The sequence below is a fragment of the Aulonocara stuartgranti genome (genome assembly GCF_965226115.1).
Source record: "Aulonocara stuartgranti genome assembly, chromosome: 23".
Taxonomy (NCBI): Eukaryota; Metazoa; Chordata; class Actinopteri; order Cichliformes; family Cichlidae; genus Aulonocara; species Aulonocara stuartgranti.
In genome coordinates this window covers 19,648,414-19,668,104 of record NC_138958.1, presented here as the reverse complement: position 1 = coordinate 19,668,104, position 19,691 = coordinate 19,648,414, and the positions used below count along the sequence as shown (strand labels likewise).

Sequence of the window (19,691 nt, the reverse complement as noted above, 5' to 3'; positions counted from 1 at the left end):
AATATAAACAGAACTTTTCATAAACATGAGAAAAATATTTCAGATAAGAAAAATATCATGTTTAATGTATTAGTTACATAAACTGTACACACCACTGATCAAAGTGTTTTCCCTTCAGGTTCGAACATACTTCGTGAGCAGTCGGGAGGAGCGATCCAGCTTTATAGAGCGTGGTGGGGGGCGGGGCTTCAGCCTCAATAGGAACACACTGGGAGCTGTGGTCTACAGTTTGGTTCAAGCCCAGAAAAGGGAGAAGATGAGGGAGGAGAACGGAGGCTTCCACCTGGTGGAGGCGTCGTGAGGAGGAAAAAAAAGTTTGGTTTTGAGGGTAAAAGGTAAAACTGTCAACATTTGTGAAAGCTGAAATGTTGAAGTGGGTAAGGAGTTTGAACATTCATCTGCATCGTCTTAAAGTAAAGGAAAGATTAGTAATGATGGTGATGGATTGTTGTACTTTTGCTCTGTGTTTTGGAACAAACAGCTCCTGTGGTGCTTTGCAGAGCAAAGCTAACAACATGGAATCATGCATGTGCAAATTAAACATCACTAATCACTGAGACACTGAAGGAAAGTTAAAAGTAGACAGATTCTCAGGGGACCTCTCATGTGTCTGTTACTCTGGTTTCTAAGTGGATTCCTGAAGGTTTATTCTGGATATTCAAGCAGCCTTCCTTTATAAGACTCGTCATTCTGCCAAGACTTTGATGCAGAAAAACATTCATGTTTTATTTTATGTGTTTGTGTAGGTTTGATTTCCTCATATGAAACTATGGGTTTTAAGTCAATAAAAGATTATAGTTAAAATTTTAACACAACATGTAACTTTTTACAAAACATATTTGTAAAAAGATTTTATGAAAGTGTGAAGAATTTTCTTATATTTCTTATATTAAGCATTTATTTACTGTGTTTTTATTCTTGCTGTTAAAGGTTTCAAACTCTTCTAGCAATTTTTTTTTAAATTGTCATAACTTTGTCTGACCACCAGATGGAGCCGCGTGCAGGACCAAAAACATTTCAGGATCAAAGCACTTTACATTTAGATATTTTAGATTTGTGGATATATAAGAGACACATTAAGTTGTGACAGAATTTTGTTTGTCTACAGAGGACAAAGTGTGTCTATAAGAAGCGTTGATTTAAAAAATAAATAAATAAAAAGGAAAAATAAACGTGGGTTTGTCCCTTGCAGTGTTTTTTTATGGTTAAATGTTTGAGCGCTCTTATATTGTGGCTAATTTACATTAAAGATCTGCCTAATATTTGACAGCTGTTAATGATACTATTTTGTTATTCTAATAAAATAAACAGGAAAAGAGAAATTGCTAATTTCACATGTGTTTACCTTTAAACTTGAGTAGATTTTTCATTTCTAAAAACACTGAAACTTTTCTTTTAGTAAATCCAGCTCCCAGCTTAGGTGTAACTACTAACAGGGTGGTTGTTGTTCTTTTCATAACTAGATTAGGATGATGTAAATCTAATCTTATGTGAAGCCTGTATTAAATGTACCTCAGTGCTCAATCTTATGACTCTTGTGATTGCTGAAAGTAAAAGTCACAGGAAAAGGAAAGTAGATGCTGCGTTAATTCAAAGGTTAATATACCAGAAAATTATATAAGTAATCTGGACCTTACAGGGACAACTACGACTCAGGTGAATAACAACAAATGACATATTACAGTATGCCATGTATGTCCTGCAGTATGACCAACAGGTCCAAGTTTTGGACACAGAGTTACACCTGACTCTAGAATTCACTGGTACAGATTTCATGTTCAAATTCACGGTTGACTCAGCAACTGTCCGAGTCCCGTTGCAAAACCACAAGACCAATTGCTCATGGTTAGTATGAAGTGTTTGTGCTGAAACGCTGTGTTTGGTTTTGTGCATTACGACCAGACATCTCCACTTTGGTCTTGTCTGTCCCATAGACATTGTTCCAGAAGTCTTGTGGGTTGTTCAGATGCTACTTTGCAAACCTAAACTGTGTTTAAATTTTGGAAGGCAGGCCTTCCAAACCACCAGCTTTCCGTGTGTTTCACACACTACTCGTGCATTCTGGCTTAATTTTTGTTTAAAAAATAATAAAATGGTTCAGTATGTCATGTTTTGTAGTTCTGCTGAGGTTTTCTTTACCTAATTGAAAGACCTACTAAGTACATGTTCAAGTTCATGGTTGATTCATATCATGTTGTGAAAAACCTTATAATATAAAGAGAATTTAATTTGTTTTTGCCATAAGCGGACTGAGATGGAAAATGTGTTTTAGGAAACTTTCGGGTCGTACAAACACTAAATGCTTTCTGTTAGCAAATCAAACTAGAATGGCACAAATGGCATAAGAACTCATTCACTACTACTTTAAAAACGACTTTCACCGTTAATATTTGTTGGCTAACCTCATGTGAAGACTGTAGCCAGCGCCATTAAATATGATGTACCTCAGGGCTCAGTCATAGGCCCACTGTGACTGTGAATTTAAAAGTCAGTTGTTTATAGGCAAAACAGTTCTATTTGTCTCTTGTATAAACCTTAAAATCCTCCACAACAAACACATCCATGTACATGTGTAACAGAGAAGCAGAATAATTGTGTGGAGTCTGGTTGAACTTTCATTTATCAGCATCTCCTGACTATAAGCGGGGGCCTTTGAGGCTACGGAGGGCAAATCAAATGGATTCACAGCTGGAATCCAGATCACATGAGTCTGTGAGTGATCTGATGTATGTGTGAGGAGAAAGCATTGTGCTGTGTTACAAAACTGCATGTTGGCTGACAGGTCTTGTGACATGAATAAATATTTCCGCTCTACAGTCTAATATAAACCATCTAATATTAATAATAATAATGATATAAAGTTTAAAATCACTGAATTAATTGTTGTACACTTTGAGCTGATGGCGATGTAGTGGATTTAAACTCTTTAAAATGAATAAACTCTTAAAAACTGGTGTTATGTTTAAAAAAAGCTTTAACTTTAAGGAAATGTTTTCACTGTATTTGTTCCATTTATACCTTTTACTTCTTTTTATTGTTTTGTCAGTATTTATGGTTGAATTATATTCATACTACAAATTATAATTCTTTTCATTATTTATGTACATTTGAATTCTGAGTTTATTATGTATTTCATTTTTCCATTTGAGTATGTTAGTATGTTTTCATAGTCATCTGTTTTATATTTACTTTATCATCATTGTTTTATTACATAGATCTTGTTGTTACATATTTTAAATTTGAATTTCTGGTTTTGTCTCTATTTCCACCTTTATTCAATCACAGTTTGTTTTCTGGCTGTGACCTTCAGTGGGGAGGACTTTGTTGTTGTTTCCAGTCATTGTTCATTAAAGCTGCTGATAGGCTGTGATTTACCATGATTTTCATGTGTATTTGATGTCAATAGATGTAGTTTGAGGGTTCTGTCAAATGCAAAGATAAATTTTCAGTCTTTACTTCAAGGTAAATAAAAACTGAGCAGGAAGCTGACCTGACAGACTGGAACTCGTGAGCTGCTGTGTCAGCTTGAAATTCGTATAATAGTTATCCAGTAACTAGTTTACAGCTATTACACAACTATTATACAGGACTGTGACCTTTGACCTCCAGGTATGCTCATAGCTGTGAATAATTGTTCAGAACAGGAACATCTGCAATGTTAGTTCTGCAGGTCATTCACACGTTTATTTTATTTTTTTAAGTGAGGGGAAAGAAGTTTCAGACTTTATCAGTTAATCCGCACATGATTGATCATGATTTAACGTTTGATTATTGAGCGCGATCGAAACATCTGAGGGATTGCTACGCTCCTGAACGCACCATCAGGTTTTTGTGGGAGGAGAAGGGGGGCCGGACAGGACATGCCTCCCTCCAGATAACTGAGCCCACGAGGCCGGATCATTAAAGACCAGAAACACCAGCACCATGGAGAGGGCACAGGAGACCGGCAACATGGGGGACCGGACAGGAACCAAGACCCGGTCTGGGTCTGATGAACTCATCTTCTTTGTTAATGGGAAGAAGGTAAAAATATTCATCTTTTAGCTAATTCGTAGTGACTTTACTGTGATCTCAGTCTGCCTCTGTAACATTTATATCATGCTTAATCCATCTTAACGATAACAAAGACCATGAACACTTAATTATGTAAGAATTTAGACTGTGCTTCAAATTGCAGCTGAATCTCCTGATTTTTTTTTTATTGTAATCCAAGTAAATTGATTCTATTAATGTTATATTTTTTCACAAATAAAAGAACAAATGAGCAAAAAACTAGTAAAGTAATTAGAAAAAACAGAAGTTTGTTCAGCTGAATAAAAAGTTGGGATGAAAAACTGAAGTATTTCAGAATGTGGAACAAAATGTTGGTGAAAGCAAAACATTGATGACTTACAGGCGACACGGTGCATTAAAAACACATAATAACATTCAGTTTGCTTCTGATAAGTGAGACAAACACAAAAAAGCTGGTAAAATAAATCATAGTAAGCTGTGCATGTGTAGCTGATACTCAGTGAAAGCTTTAATGTTTGTGAGAGGGAGCAAAATGAAAGATTCATTCATTAAAATACAGGATTAATTCAAAATATTCAGAATGTTACATTGGTCAGTTATACTACGCTTAAACCAGAGTCCATGCAAGTTTTAGTATATTTTTAATTACTAAAATCTAGACCAACATTTAATGTTTTATTTCTGATTCAGAATATTCGATTAATGTAAATTAAGTTTATTTTGACTTTATAGCTGCAGCGTCCTCCTGGTAACTGACTGTTAGTTTGTTTCTGTAAATTTAAACTGGAAGGACATGAGCTGCACTCAGTTTACCTCAGCTGCCATCACTTTTCTGAATAACTTGTTGATAATTAACTGTAAAACACTGATTTATATGTCCTGGTGTATTTTTCTGTGTATTTTTAGTCTTTTCATGTTGATTAAAATGTAACTTTTGAGCTTCTCTGTACTCTGAAAGATTGATTTGTGTTTGTGCTGCAGATTGTTGAGAAGAACGCAGACCCTGAGATGACCCTGCTGACATATCTGCGGAGAAAATGTATGATCACACATAAAAACACACACACGTCTGTACAGTGTGTAGTATAATCTATAGAGTAACACATATAGTGTAGTGGTAGATAGACTTTGTCCTCAGTCAGTGGTTTTTTCAAGTTCAAGTTCAGCCTTGTTTTTTTCACTGTGCAGACGTTCCTGTTTATCTTTTTCTGTCACTGGTCACGTTTCCACCTTCAGCCTCGCGCACACTACATGAAGAAAAAGGGGAAGAACCCAAAGTAACAACCTAACCCAATAACGCAGCTGTTGATGTCTTTAATATGAATACAGAGGTTTAAATCAGTGGTGTTTTTAAGTGCTGGTTTGGTTTATTGTTTTTCTCATGATGAGCGGCTGCGAGGTCAGTGACTGTCTCTGCAATCAAACAGTCAAAGTCCAGCACTTTCCAGCATTTGGGATTTGTGCCAGAAAGCTTTCCTCTCTCATTTCCTGAGTGTTCATCTGTCATTTGTATTTCATAATTTATGAAATATTAAACTGTGACTGATGTTTCAGACTGCCCTCACAGCACAGCAGTATCTTTCGTGTCCCACTAGAGGAAACTGAATTCACAGGAACTATTAAATTGCCTTTAATAATAGTAAATAAAAGGAGCTAATTACAGGAAATGAAAGCAATCATACTAAAATTGTGCAGTATTGTTCACCATTAGATGTGTATACCACAAGTGTACCGTTTGTTACTAATGGGTATAAATATAAAAACATATTCCCAACTTTGATTTTTAGTTCAGTTTATTTAAATCTTATTTATATAGCACCAAATCAGAAGAGTCACCTAAAGCCACTTTATGTTGGCTTTAGGTGACTAACAGAGATGGGCAGTAATGCGTTACTTGTAACGCGTTACTGTAATCTGATTACTTTTTCCGAGTAACGAGTAAAGTAAGGGATTACTATTGCAAAAACGGTAATTAGATTACCGTTACTTTCCCGTAGGAATGCTGCGTTACTAAAACTGTGATTTTTTGCGAGAATGTCTCACGACAGTGACGTAAGCGAGTGCGCCGTTAGTGACAACAGCTGTGTGCAGATCAACAATGGATCACAGATCGATTGTGGGAGAGAGTATGAGTGTGCAGCGTGGAAGTACTGACCTTACTTTGAGTTCGATTCCATAAAAAGTGACAAAAACATCGTGCGTGGGAAGAAAACTTATTTTTACAGCGAAAAAAAACCCTAAACTTCCAAGCAAGCTCCGAGAGCGCAACGACGTAATGGGAAACTCACAGAGACACTGCCGTATCCTTCCACTGACCGCTGCACACCTGCACCAGGGTAAACCTCCGCCTACCGCAGTCCTGCTTTACAGGTGAAAATAGAGCAACAGGACCGCTGAGTCTTTGACTTTATTTATGTTCTGCTGTGTTTTACTTGCATCTATTTGAAAGAGTGAGTGTAAACAAAAAAAATATTTTATTTTATGTGCTGGAATGTGCAGAAAATAGGTTTAAATGTTAAACTAATTTATTCAACTCAGAGAATGTTGCATATAATTAAATTTTTGCTTGATGCATAAAGTTAAAAGATTAAAACTGATGAAACAAGTTAAAAAAAGAGACTTTTCCATTTGATTACATTTTGTATGATGGATTATGTAGAAAAAGTAGAATTGGGCTGAAAGATCTATCGCTTTATCACCTCTTCAGGTTGTAAATCGTGTTTTTAAAAAGTAACTAAGTAACTAAGTAATTAATTACTTTTGAAAATAAGTAATCAGTAAAGTAACGGGATTACTTTTTTGGGGAAGTAATCAGTAATTAGTTACTGATTACTTTTTTCAAGTAACTTGACCAACACTGGTGACTAAAGCCACCTAAAGCCAGAGAAATTAAACAGATTCAGAGCATCACACTTTTTAGGTGTTACAAAAAAAATTCCAAGAAATATTCCATCCACAGTTCGGAAGCTTCTTCTTGCAGTTTGTTGAATTACAGCTATTCACTGAGACTGCTATCTGCAATTTTCCGTTACAACAATATTCTTGTAAATGCTGTGGTTACAAGTTTACGTTCATTATTATTCTATAAATGTTACAATGAGAGCAGCAACAACAGATTTCAGATTATTTAGAACCAAACTAAAACCTATTTTTTCATTTGTATAGCACTTAGAATAACAGGTTATCCTGGATGCAAATTACCCAATAAAGGGTCTCTAGTGCCTTTTGAAGCACCTGAACCAATTACAGAGCAGCATTTTTAGTTCTATGAGAGTGATTAGAGATTTGTAAAAAAACTGAAAACTGTGTTTGATCGGTCTCAAATTATTTACTGAAATGATTTCCATCATATAGTACCATAACATAATCCCAAATCAATACAAATACAAAATTCCTCAGCCCTTTCAGCCTGACCTGGCCCTGGATGAAGACGATGATGAAGAAGGCCCTGCTAGCAAGCAGATGGCTTTGAAGCAACAATTATTCTCTGTAAAAATGCTTACAAATGTATGTCAAAGGTGTCCTAAAGCTCAGGAAAATGGGATGATGCTCTTGAACACAAGGTTATCTTTGGCACTTTTTTGACAGTAATCCGTCGCCTAAAAGTAATCATTTATAGTTGTGTTGGTCTTTTCCTAAACCTCACAGAATAGTTTTTAATGTCTAACTCTAAGTGAGTTCAGTGTCTAAACCAAATAGCGTAATTTTAGTACACACCAGGATCAAAACACATTATACTCCTTATACTTGGAAGAACATCATTTTCCCTCTTATTGTGTATTTCGTTTGTATGTTCGTTCTTAAATTTCTTTAAAAGTGGTTTTAAAATGTCTTTTAAAGTCTTAAACTTGACCTGTTTATGGCTGCAGTAGCCTGCCCGTACTTGTATATATCTGTTTATATTCCACACAAAGACAAAATGAGTCGAGTATCATGTCGTATGAGAACATCTCATCTCAGTGACGTGTTCAGTAACAGTCAGAGTTGCTGATTCAGGTTTTACAGCCGGTCTCTGAGAGCATAACTGTACTCCGACACGCTTCATGACCACATCCAGTGATTTAGTGATTTCACAGTAAAAATGTGTGTGTGTGTGTGTGTGTGTGTGTGTGTGTGTGTGTGTGTGTGTGTGTGTGTGTTCAGTGGGTCTAACAGGAACCAAGCTGGGCTGTGCTGAGGGCGGCTGTGGAGCCTGTACTGTAATGCTGTCCAGATACCAAACACACACTAAGCAGCTGCTGTATCCTTACTCTGTGTGTGTTTATACTTGCGTGTGTTTAAAATGTATGTTGTCAATCAGCTGCACTCATGTGCTCCATCCATAACAAACTGATTTCACAGCTGCTAAATAAAACATTTGAGAGCACGTGAACAGTCTTTAACTGCATCCAGTCATTACGCCATCAACGCCTGCCTGGCCCCTCTCTGCTCCCTGCACCTGGTGGCCGTGACGACTGTGGAGGGAATCGGCAGTGTGGCGAGGAAGTTGCACCCTGTCCAGGTTAGAAAAAACAACAAAAAAACAACACATACCTGAACACAAAGGAACATAAGGAACTTGTGTTTCTGCAACTGAAACAAAATGGATTCCATAAATCAAAAATGTAGGTTATTATCTCAAAATTGTTGAAAACATTAAGAGACAATGTTAGAAACAAGTTTCCATGGTAACATATTGCCTTAATGACCTGTATTAAAGAGACATTTGTCGATGTTTGACCACCAGGGGGAAGAAATTTTACCTACCAGCTGGAAAATGACTGCATTACCTCCTTCTAACAAAGCATTTTTACTCAATTAATTATTTGTATATTTGTACAAAGTTACTAATGAAGCAACTTTTTCAGGTATTAAATTGTTTTTATTGCAAATATTTAAATGGACTTTAATATGACCTGTAGCAATGTGAAACTTTGCAGTTTTCTACTAGCTAGCTAAAACTAGTTTCCTTCCTAATGGAATTACCGTTGAAGAAAACGGTTGAGGAACCATTACAATGTTTTCCTAAAGCTTTTTCCTGAGGCTTCAATTGCAGTAAATACTTGTACATGTATTTACTTTTGTAAATATTTCCCCTAATGGGAGTTTTTTTTCATCATTCAGGAACGAATTGCAAAGGCTCATGGCTCTCAGTGTGGTTTCTGCACGCAGGATCTGATCATGTCCATGTACGCCCTGCTGAGGAACAATCCCACACCTATGATGGCCGATATGGAGGAGGCTTTCCAAGGTCCTGCCAGAGACAGACTGACTTTTGCTGTTTATTAAATAGGGAAAGAAACTACGGAAGCAGTGATCAGACCTGATGTTTCAACACAAATTATCACATTTTCAGGAAATCTGTGTCGTTGCACTGGATACAGGCCAATACTGGAAGGATACAAGACTTTCACTGTGGTGAGAAGACACCCATGGAGAAGGTTTATTTTTGCCATTACTCTGTTGATGACAGTCCGTTTGTGTGTTTTCCACCAGGAGGGGGGATGCTGTGGAGGGAGGGGGCAGAAAAATGGCTGCTGTATGAGTAATGTGAATGGAGCACAGAATGGTTCAGAGGAGCAAATCAATGTAAGTGATCTTCATTCTTGTTGTTAAAAACTATTGAACAGCCTGTTGAAGGTGTTTGGATGTAAACTGCGTGTATGTTTTTACACAGGAAGCTACGTCTCTTTTTAACCCTGCAGAATTTTGCACCCTTTGACCCGACGCAGGAAGTCATCTTTCCTCCTGAACTCATGGTAAATTCACACAAACCCAAGCACACAATCAAGCACAATCACGTTGGGGTAATTTTGGGGAAAAAAACAAAGTACCTACTCTAGGTGTAGGAGCTTCTGAAAAAAATGCTAGGAGGTCTTGACATTGATGGGTTAAACCTAAAAAAACATCAACATCTACCATTTTCCATATGGACGTCTTTTCTTCTAAAGCACCTGTGTAAATGTAAAATGACATAATGGAAACAGAACAAAATTATCAGTATACAAGCACCTTGATTTGATTTGAACATGAGGCCAAGATCCTGAGAAACAGATGGGTGCATCCAGGTGTAACAGGAAGTTAGTTCTTGAGCTCTGGCTGATTTGATCACTAAACAAAGGCAGGTGAAGCTTCAGAGGTGGCTGTGACACATCAAGCTACATTTCCATAAGCACCATGTGAGCTGTAGTTCCACAGTTTCCCTCCAGTCATTTGTTGTGCTATTGATATGTATAATGAACTGATTTCGCACATTGTGTTTGTCCCTCTCCTTCCACTTTATTCCACCCAGACTCTCTCTAAAGATCGGAAGCCACATTCGCTGTGTTTCCATGGTGAGCGAATGACATGGCTGCAGCCTGACAGTCTGGATGAGTTTCTGAATCTGAAATGGAAACATCCAGATGCCCGTGTGGTGGTGGGAAACACCGAAGTTGGTCAGTCTGGTTCACTCAGATCATTCATTCACTCCTTCATTTCACAATTAGCACTCATTTACTCAGATAAATACTAACTTACTGACTCATTCACTCTTTCATTTATGCCTTCAGGTGTTGAAGTTAAGTTTAAGAACATGGTTTACCCAGTCATCCTAGCTCCAACCTTCATTCCTGAACTGAGCGCAGTGACTCACGCTGAAGATGGTGAGTACAACTCACGTTGATACCACTGCTAATAAACGTTTCCTTCTGATTGCAAATGAATGAATTAAATAAGAAAGTGGAAAGTAAATAAGAAAGCAAACTGGTTCTTATCACTGAAGAGTAAGTGTTAAGAGAACATAGATTGTCTTCTAAATCAAAAAGGTTAAAGGTTGCTGTAGCTCAGCGATGGGAGAAGAAGCAGTGATGAGAAAATCTCTTTGTTTCAGGGATTGTGTTTGGTGCAGCATGCACTCTCAGCCACATGGCGGTGGTGCTGAGGCAGGCAGTGGAAAGTCTTCCTCCTCATAAGACTGAGGTGTTCCTCGCTGTCCTGGAGCAGCTGCGCTGGTTTGCTGGAGTGCAGATTCGTAATGTAGCGGTGAGTTACCTGGACTGACTGGTACAAAAGTTGTTTGATTCTAGGACACTAGACCTTTTCCAGGACACTAGACCTTTTCCAAGACACAAGTGGGTACTTTGGTGGGGTAAATTTAGGTTCTATGTTATAATGGACCTTTTTGAAGAGATACCCAGTGTGCCTAGGCATGAGGGCCAATGGAGAGTGTAACATCACCAATCAATACACAGAGACAGCAGAAAATGTCAATAATTTCAAAGTTAATTGACATTTTCAATGATACTCTGGTCCAATGACAATTAAGGTTTAGCTTTGGGGATTATGGAGTGTTTCAAACAATTATATAATTTCTATGATAGTACAGGAGGTGCGTGAAAACAAGAAAGTACTTTAGGGGGCAAGAGAGTGGGAACATCCCAATATATGCAGGTTTCATGGGGGAGTTTAGGGTACATACAGAGAGGTAGTAAGAGGTTTGTGGTTGATGCCCTGTAAGACAAAACATTTCTTCTATGACATACACCAAGTTAGTGGGAAGTTTCATTCGTCTTGGATGTGGCAAAATATACAGAGCAATTTGCATTCAGTTGGATTTGGACCTTTCCAAGGAAATACCCACTGTAGCATAGTAGAAATATACCAGTAAATACACAGAGCTATTTTGTTGTTCACAAACCCTCAATGACTGGGTATAGAGTAAATTTAGAAGCAAATTTAATCCAGTATGATTTTGAAAAAGGAGTTTTGCTCAACAATAGCTACTGAACCATGCCTATAAGTTTAAAGAACACCTTACGTCATAAAAACATTACTGTGATATAAAAAGTTGAGACTGTCTTGTTTTCTGTGACATTGTGATAAGACGTGATTGTGTCGCGTTTTTCAGGCTGTCGGTGGAAACATCATGACAGCCAGCCCCATATCGGACCTGAACCCGGTCTTTATGGCAGCCGGCTGCAAGCTCACTCTGGTGGACAAAGGTAACAGCACACACTTTTATTCTGGTTGACATAAGGTGCTGATAAAAATTCAAACTAAACTATCCATTCAAGGTAAACCTCCAGAAAAAACATCAGACAAATCTCATTCAGAGCCTGCCTGAGAATCTGCCTGATTTTAGGTTTTTCTTCAGTCTCACAGTGATCAGGTGTCTGATCATCTATCATGTGCCAGGCGCTGCTCACAGGAAATTCAGCTGTTTCCTGGTTACATTTCTCTAAGCTGTAGTTTACGTGTTCATAATAATAACTGTATAAATGTTTGAATAAGAATTACCATTGACAACCAGCTGTTCTTGTGGCTTCCATGTGTTTTGTCTTGTTGACCCTCGCTTTTGACCTCTGACTGTCCTTCAGATGGAAGCCGTGAGATTCAGATGGACGATGGGTTCTTCACAGGTTACAGGAGGACAGCTCTGCAACCTCAGCAGATCCTACTCTCAATTCATATCCCATACAGCAAAAAGGTCGAAGCAGTTTTGTTGATGCAATTACTTCCTGTTACATTTAAACCCCTCCAACCATTTCCTGTGACCACCTCATGTGTTCTGTCAGTCAGCGACTTTGTTTTCTACCTGCAGACTCAGTTTGTGTCTGCCTACAAACAATCCCCTCGCCGTGAGGATGACATCAGTATCGTCACAGCAGCGATGAGCGTCACCTTCACCCCTGGGACCGATGTTGTTGAGAACCTGAGGCTGAGTTTTGGTGGCATGGCACCGACCACAGTACTGGCTAAGAAGACGGCAAACAGACTGATTGGAAGGTAAGAAGGAGTCAAAGGAAAGAAAGATAAAAAATAGAGAAGGGAGGAAGGAAGGAATGGAAGAAAATGGAAATAAGTATACAGGGAAAGAATCAAGAAATTGTCAAAAGAAGTGATGATTTAAGAAGAAAGAAAGGAAGGTAGCAGGAATTATGGGAGGAAGGAAAAATATGAAAGGATGTAAGCACATAGGATGAATGAAAGAAAGTCATTAAGCATTAAAGAAGGGAGGAAGTAAAAAAGGGACGAAGGTCAGGATGAACAAAAAAGGAAAGGAAAAGAAAGGAAAGTAACAAAGAAGAAAAATAAGAAGGAAGGATAGAAGGCTGTAAGAATGTTTGGTATCGTACAGGCCGTGGGGAGAGGAGCTTCTAGAGGAGGCTTGCAACTCAATGGCTGAGGAGATGAGCCTGGATCCGTCTGTGCCGGGTGGCATGGTGACATACCGAAGAACTTTAACTCTGAGCCTCTTCTACAAGTTCTACCTGACAGTGCTGCAGAAGCTCCGACTGCAGGTCTGTCTGTTTCCCATCATCAGATTTAAACAACAATTGTCATGTGATTGTTTTTAACAGCTTCTCATTGGTCCATCTCTCAGGGGCTAAAGGTGGCCGAGGTCACCTCAGATTGTCTGAGTGCGACTGAAGTGTACCATCCAGAGACGCCATCCAGCGTTCAGATCTACCAGGTACAACAAAGTGTTTTATGTTATTCTTAAATGAATGTCTACAAAATATTCAAATTTTTCAATTTTCTATGAAATTTCAGAGTTTAATTAAAGTAAATATTTATACATATATAATCTCTGGAAATGTAACAGATTGAGATTTATTGTCCATGTATGTATTTCGAATCTCCTCTTGTAGGCTGTGGCAAAGGGGCAGAACCAGGATGATGTGGTGGGCCGTCCCATAATGCACCTGTCGGCCATGAAGCAGGCAACAGGTGAGGCGGTTTACTGCGATGACGTGCCGCTGTACGAGAACGAGCTCTACCTGTCACTCATCACCAGCAGCAAGGCCCACGCTCAAATATTGTAAGACACCTGTAGAAAACACCCCTGTACTACACTCACCTGTCCAACAGATATATGTCATGTGTAACCAGTTATGTGTTACAGGTCTATAGACACGTCAGGTGCTGAGCGTTGCCCTGGTGTCGTCTGCTTCCTGTTTGCTGATGACATCCCTGGCAGTAACACCGCCGGATCTCTCAAATTTGATGAGACTGTCCTTGCTGACGGCGAGGTTTGTTTTCTTCCAACCAATCATCAGGCTTTGTAGGGTTGAGGTTGATATCTCGTCTGTCCTGTGTGCAGGTGACTTGTGTGGGTCATATCATTGGTGCTGTGGTGGCCAAAACTCAGCTTCAAGCTCAGAGAGCCGCCAAAGCCGTGAGGATCGAGTATGAAGAGCGGCAGCCTGTCATAACCATACAGGTGAGAGCTGACACACCTGAGCTGCTATTGACCAATCATTGATGATCTTTGATGGTTATGTATCCAGAGTGAATGCTGATGTAACATTTTAAACATGTCGATGTAATTTGACACAAAAATAAATCTGCTACCATCTTAATTTCTCAATGTAAATTTACATTTAAAGAAAAAATTAAATTAAATGTAACTTAAATTTACATTATAAAATAAATTTGCACTTACAGTTAACATTGTTAAATTTTTACCATTTCATTCTATTCTATGTATTTCAAGAATTTCTAGCTTCACTTTTTAAAGCATTTTCTGTTGTGTAGAATATAATCTACCTCTAGAATATGTACCTATCTTTTTTATTGCATAAAGTCCAGTAAAATGTTGTAACTTTGTGTTTTTCTAGCAGCTGAGAACCATAAAATAATATTATTTAAATTTTGACTTTTATGCTTAAAATAAAATGTTGTGTTGGTTTGATTGACAGGAGGCTATTGCTACCCAGTCCTTCTATCAGCCAATCAGAACCATACAAAAGGGGGATTTGGAGTTGGGGTTTAAACATGCTGACCACATCCTGGAGGGTAGGACTGTCTCTGTGACTCTATGTGACTCCTCACTTTTCCAGCTGGCATTAATTTTTGATTTGCTGTCTGTCAGGTGAGATGCACATCGGTGGTCAGGAGCATTTCTACTTGGAGACAAATGTTACTCTGGCTGTTCCCCGAGGAGAGGATGGAGAGATGGAGCTCTTTGTTTCCACCCAGGCACCCACCCATACACAGGTAACTCCAATGCTCCAAAACACAGGTAACAATAGCATAAAAACACACACAAAATAAGATGTAATAAATTAACCTATAAGTGTGTCTCTGATTCAGTCTCTGGTGGCAATGGCATTGGGTGTCCCTGCAAACAGGGTGGTGGTCCGCGTGAAGAGGATGGGCGGAGGTTTTGGAGGAAAAGAATCGCGGACCACTTTGCTATCCACTGTGGTTGCTGTGGCAGCAAATAAGTAAGTCCATCAATTTTTAAAACCTCAAGAATCTAACATTGGTAAGAATCTGGCTTTCTGTGCTTCAGACTGAAGAGGCCTGTCAGGTGTATGTTGGACAGAGACGAGGACATGCTAATTACTGGAGGAAGACATCCCTTCTATGGTAAATATAAGGTATGAGGAATAGTACTACTATCAGTGTTGGCAGTAGCAGCAGCTATGATACTTATGGCAGTAATTTTAATTTTTGAAGGTAATTTTACTGATCCTTTTCTCTTGCTGCAGGTTGGGTTTTTAAACAGTGGGAGAGTTGTTGCCCTGGATGTGACGTACTATGGTAATGCTGGAAACTCCATGGATCTCTCTCAGGCAGTGAGTATTATTATGAACCACAGACCTTATTCATCTAATTACATGGTATGCTGATAACGCCCTAAAGTTAGCTGTGTATTCAAAAAGATTGTGGAGCGAGCTCTGTTTCACATGGAGAACTCATATAGAGTGCCAAATATACGTGGCCGAGGTTTCCTGTGCCGCACCAACCTGCCATCCAACACCGCTTTCAGAGGCTTTGGAGGGCCACAGGGTATGATGGTGGCAGAGAACTGGATGACCGATGTGGCTCAGAGTCTGGGGAAGTCGCCTGAGGAGGTTGGTGGATAACTGAAGTTGGATAAACAACTAAGTCTAGTTAATGAATGGCAGTCCAGTCAGTGTCTCCATCCTCCTGTAGGTTCGGCGGTTGAACTTGTATATGAAAGGTGATTCAACTCCATTTAATCAAGTCCTGGACCAGATCACCTTAGACCGCTGCTGGGATGAATGCATGTCACGCTCTGGATACCAGCAACGTCAAATTGCCATTGACCTCTACAACAGGTAAGAGAAATTTATTTAGACCAAAGTTTCAGTACTTTTGAGTGGATAAGAACAAGTTTCGAAGCAATTTTAGCAACGCAAGAGGTAATAATTATCCAGTCTGCATAACTTCTAAAAATGTACTTTGTGGGATGAGACGCAAAAAGGTTTGAGAAAAGAAATAAAAACATGAAACTTACTTTTTCAAAATGATCATTTTCTGTTTTCTGGGCAGACAGAACCGATGGACCAAACGGGGAATTGCTGTTGTTCCTACCAAATTTGGCATCAGCTTCACTGCACTTTTCCTAAACCAGGTCTGATACACAAACAAACAAATATTTTAAGTTTAAACAGTTCCTATTATTCTTTTATCGTGAGCAGCCTTGATTGGTTGTTTTGATTTGTCTTCAGGCTGGAGCTCTGGTTCATATCTACACAGATGGCTCAGTGTTGTTGACTCATGGAGGGACTGAAATGGGACAAGGACTTCACACCAAGATGGTTCAGGTAAAGGACTCCACTCATCTATTTAAAATCCACATATTTATTTCAAACATCACATTGGATGTTTACAGTTTTTACACTACTGCAATTTAGTGAGAAGCTGTTCAGCCATTCAGAAGCATTCAGAACTGTCTTCGCTGTGTGTTTTCAGGTTGCCAGCAGAGTTCTGGGTATCCCCTCCTCAAAGATCCACATATCAGAGACCAGCACCAACACAGTTCCCAACACCAGTGCAACCGCTGCCTCTGCATCCTCAGACCTCAATGGTGCTGCCTTGAAGAATGCCTGCGAGATCCTGCTGAAACGTCTTGAGCCATTCAAGGCCAAGAATCCTAATGGAACGTGGGAGGACTGGGTAAACAGGGCTAAATTTGTCATAGTACTTTTTTGGGGGGGGGTTATTCCCATTAAATATTCATCTTTTAACTGTACTTGGTGTATTTGTGTCTGTTTACCAGGTGAAAGCAGCTTACTTTGACAGAGTCAGCCTCAGTGCAAATGGTTTTTATAAGTGAGTTCACCAAATGAATCATTGATTAACTTCATATTACAACAAAATGAAAGGTTTCACTGTTTCCCGCTTTCTTATCAGGACTCCAGATATTGGTTATGACTTTGAAACAAACTCAGGCAGAGCCTTCAGCTATTTCTCCTACGGAGTGGCCTGTTCAGAGGTGGAGATAGACTGTTTGACCGGATCACATAAGGTCTGCACCAAGTACAGCTACATTTATCTGAGTTCAAACTCTTGAATCAAATGTTTAAAACGTTTTAAGGAACTCTGACTGATTTTATCACCTCTGTCAATCTGATTAAGGTGTTTAACACCACATTTTTTTTTCACTTTTTCAGTTTTTCAATTTTACTGGTAAATTCTGACTTGAGATATTTTCATGACGTATTTGTCTTACAGAACTTGAGTACCACCATAGTGATGGATGTTGGCAACAGTCTCAACCCAGCTATAGATATCGGGCAGGTGAGATATTCAAGTATTATTCATACATAAAGACAACTGATGGATCAATGAACCAATAAAAGAAACAAAAACCACATTTTTATGGTACTGATTCGTTCCTCATGTCTACATTTAGGTTGAGGGAGCATTCATGCAGGGTCTGGGTCTCTTCACCCTGGAAGAGCTTCATTATTCACCCCAGGGAGTCCTCCTCACTCGGGGTCCTGGTTCTTATAAAATCCCTGCCTTCGGTGACATTCCTACCCAGCTTACGGTCTCGTTGCTTCGTGATGCTCCTAATGACAAGGCCATCTTTGCCTCCAAGGTAAGAAATCTGGTAATGCTCAAGACAGTTTAAAAACTGATGATCCTGAATCTAACGGACTTATACTTTTTGTTTTTCCTTTCCCAGGCTGTAGGTGAGCCTCCTCTCTTCTTGGCATCTTCAGTTTTTTATGCCATCAAAGATGCCATCAGTGCTGCACGGGCAGAGTCAGGGATTACCGGGCCATTTAGATTGGACAGCCCTGCTTCTGCCGAGAGGATCCGCAATGCCTGCAGTGACCGCTTCACTAAACTGGTATGAAAATCTTGTGAAAGATCTGGCTTGACAAATCAGGCATAAAAGTTTACACTCAGTACATAAAAATGAGAGTAACTACATCGTCCATGTTCTCATTGCAGCATAACTCCAACTTTTAACAAAATACTTTTTGTGATGTTCAAGTTTCCATTAGCTTTTATTGTTAGCTTTTATGCCGACGACGGCATCCTGTCCATGAAAAGGTTTAGTGAGAATCAGGTCTTGTTACAGCTCTGGATTAACAGTTTTATTTCTTTTCTGCCCAGCTGACTCAAACTGCACTGTTGTCAGATTTGAAGAGATAGGATCCAGATAAACATGCAAAGAAAAAATCAAAAAAATCAAAAGAATTTCAGCTTTGTGGGTATAAAAAAGAACGGATGAAACAAATGACAACATTTAGGTTTTACATTGTGAGATGGTTAAATCTTTTTCATGTCTTTAAAGGAGAAATTGAAAATATGCAGAAAGGTCATTTGGATAAAAGAAACTGAGAGACCTAAAACTGTTTATATTTGAACTTACCAGCTGTTTTTCTATTGCAGTGTCCTCTGGCTGAAGCAGGAACCTTTATCCCCTGGTCTGTTCAGGTGTAGGACGCTCCACTGATGATCAATCAAAAAACCTCAAGAACACATTAAGCCACGTTTAGCCTTGTTACCAGAAAAGCTCCTGAAGGACCAAATATTACGCAATTATGATAGGATTAGAATATTAGGATATCCTGGTGCTACTCTAATATTTGTCTACTGATACAGCATTAATAGGAAAGAATTCAATATTTTTTGTTACACTTTCACTTTAATATTTCAGTTGTAATTTTGTAAACTCGGTATTAATCAAAGGGGACCTTTTCTGCATTTTCTGTTGCAGAGTATATATAATATTGCAGTGTTACAGAGCTAACGTTAGGTCATTATACAGACAAAGCACAGCTCATAGCCAAGAGCTGCTGCACTTCTCCAGCCTTTCATGAGCTGTCCAGTTATTAGAATGTGAGCTTTTCTGTGGGACGGTTGTTAAAAAAGGTTTAGATAACCACCGTGACCTAATTTCCTATTGATTTGGAAAGTCTTGTTGTCAAGCCTCAACATTTTGACCACTATAGTCTTTTTTTCAAGCCAGAAGTGACCATATTTGGAACAAGAGGGAGAGCTGTACATACACAGATATCTGCTTATAGGTGCTAAATAATGCAATAAAAGTCCTGCAATTAGCAGTTAGCCAAAGAGGTCACACATTAAATAATGCAAACTTTAAGCCTCTGTTAAATTTAAACAGGCTAAAAACATGTTTATTTCAATTATAAAGCTGGACATTTTAACATAGGAGTTTATTGGGACTGACTCACTTTTAGAGCCTCACAGGCACATTAGGGGAACTGTAGGTGTTGGCTACACTTTTCAATCCCAGCAACTACTTCTTAGTTTCGCAGATGATAAACTGGGAACTACACCAAGTCCCAGTGTGAGATAAATAAGGATAATTTTGAACAGTGATTCCTAGAATTAAAAACAAGCAGAAAAGGTCCAGTTTAAATTCTGACTGCTTTGCTCAAAGCAATTGTTGCAATATGAATGAAATAAACATATTAAACACA

At 38.8% G+C, this 19,691-nt stretch overlaps 2 protein-coding genes and 1 long non-coding RNA gene across 4 annotated transcripts in view; 2 read left to right on the top strand and 1 right to left on the bottom strand.

Moving 5' to 3' along the window:
• LOC309700800 (adenylate cyclase type 8-like) overlaps positions 1-3,370 on the top strand; it is a 13,794-nt gene extending 10,424 nt beyond the window's left edge. For both annotated transcript variants that reach the window (XM_082524621.1, XM_082524620.1), the window contains one exon: positions 119-3,370. In XM_082524621.1, coding sequence (XP_082380747.1) covers positions 119-301 — 183 coding nt within the window. In that variant the 3' untranslated portion in view covers positions 302-3,370. The remainder of the gene's footprint in view (positions 1-118) is intronic.
• Positions 1-6,595, bottom strand: part of LOC309700825 — a 14,783-nt gene extending 8,188 nt beyond the window's left edge. Inside the window, exon 1 of the long non-coding RNA XR_014274764.1 lies at positions 6,170-6,595. This is a non-coding gene — a long non-coding RNA (uncharacterized lncRNA). The remainder of the gene's footprint in view (positions 1-6,169) is intronic.
• Positions 3,831-19,691, top strand: xdh (xanthine dehydrogenase). Its single transcript, XM_082524619.1, is given in 36 exon segments — positions 3,831-4,023; positions 4,996-5,053; positions 8,158-8,254; positions 8,407-8,515; positions 9,118-9,244; positions 9,350-9,411; positions 9,490-9,582; positions 9,671-9,700; positions 9,702-9,752; positions 10,286-10,430; positions 10,545-10,637; positions 10,865-11,016; positions 11,882-11,975; positions 12,351-12,460; positions 12,575-12,759; positions 13,112-13,274; positions 13,358-13,447; positions 13,626-13,795; positions 13,880-14,006; positions 14,078-14,197; positions 14,676-14,772; positions 14,849-14,973; positions 15,070-15,203; positions 15,272-15,359; positions 15,471-15,557; positions 15,645-15,836; positions 15,919-16,064; positions 16,279-16,360; positions 16,458-16,553; positions 16,702-16,905; positions 17,009-17,061; positions 17,143-17,257; positions 17,464-17,529; positions 17,645-17,833; positions 17,921-18,088; positions 18,637-19,691. Coding segments are annotated over 36 exon segments (4,068 nt in total). The 5' UTR covers positions 3,831-3,924; the 3' UTR covers positions 18,688-19,691.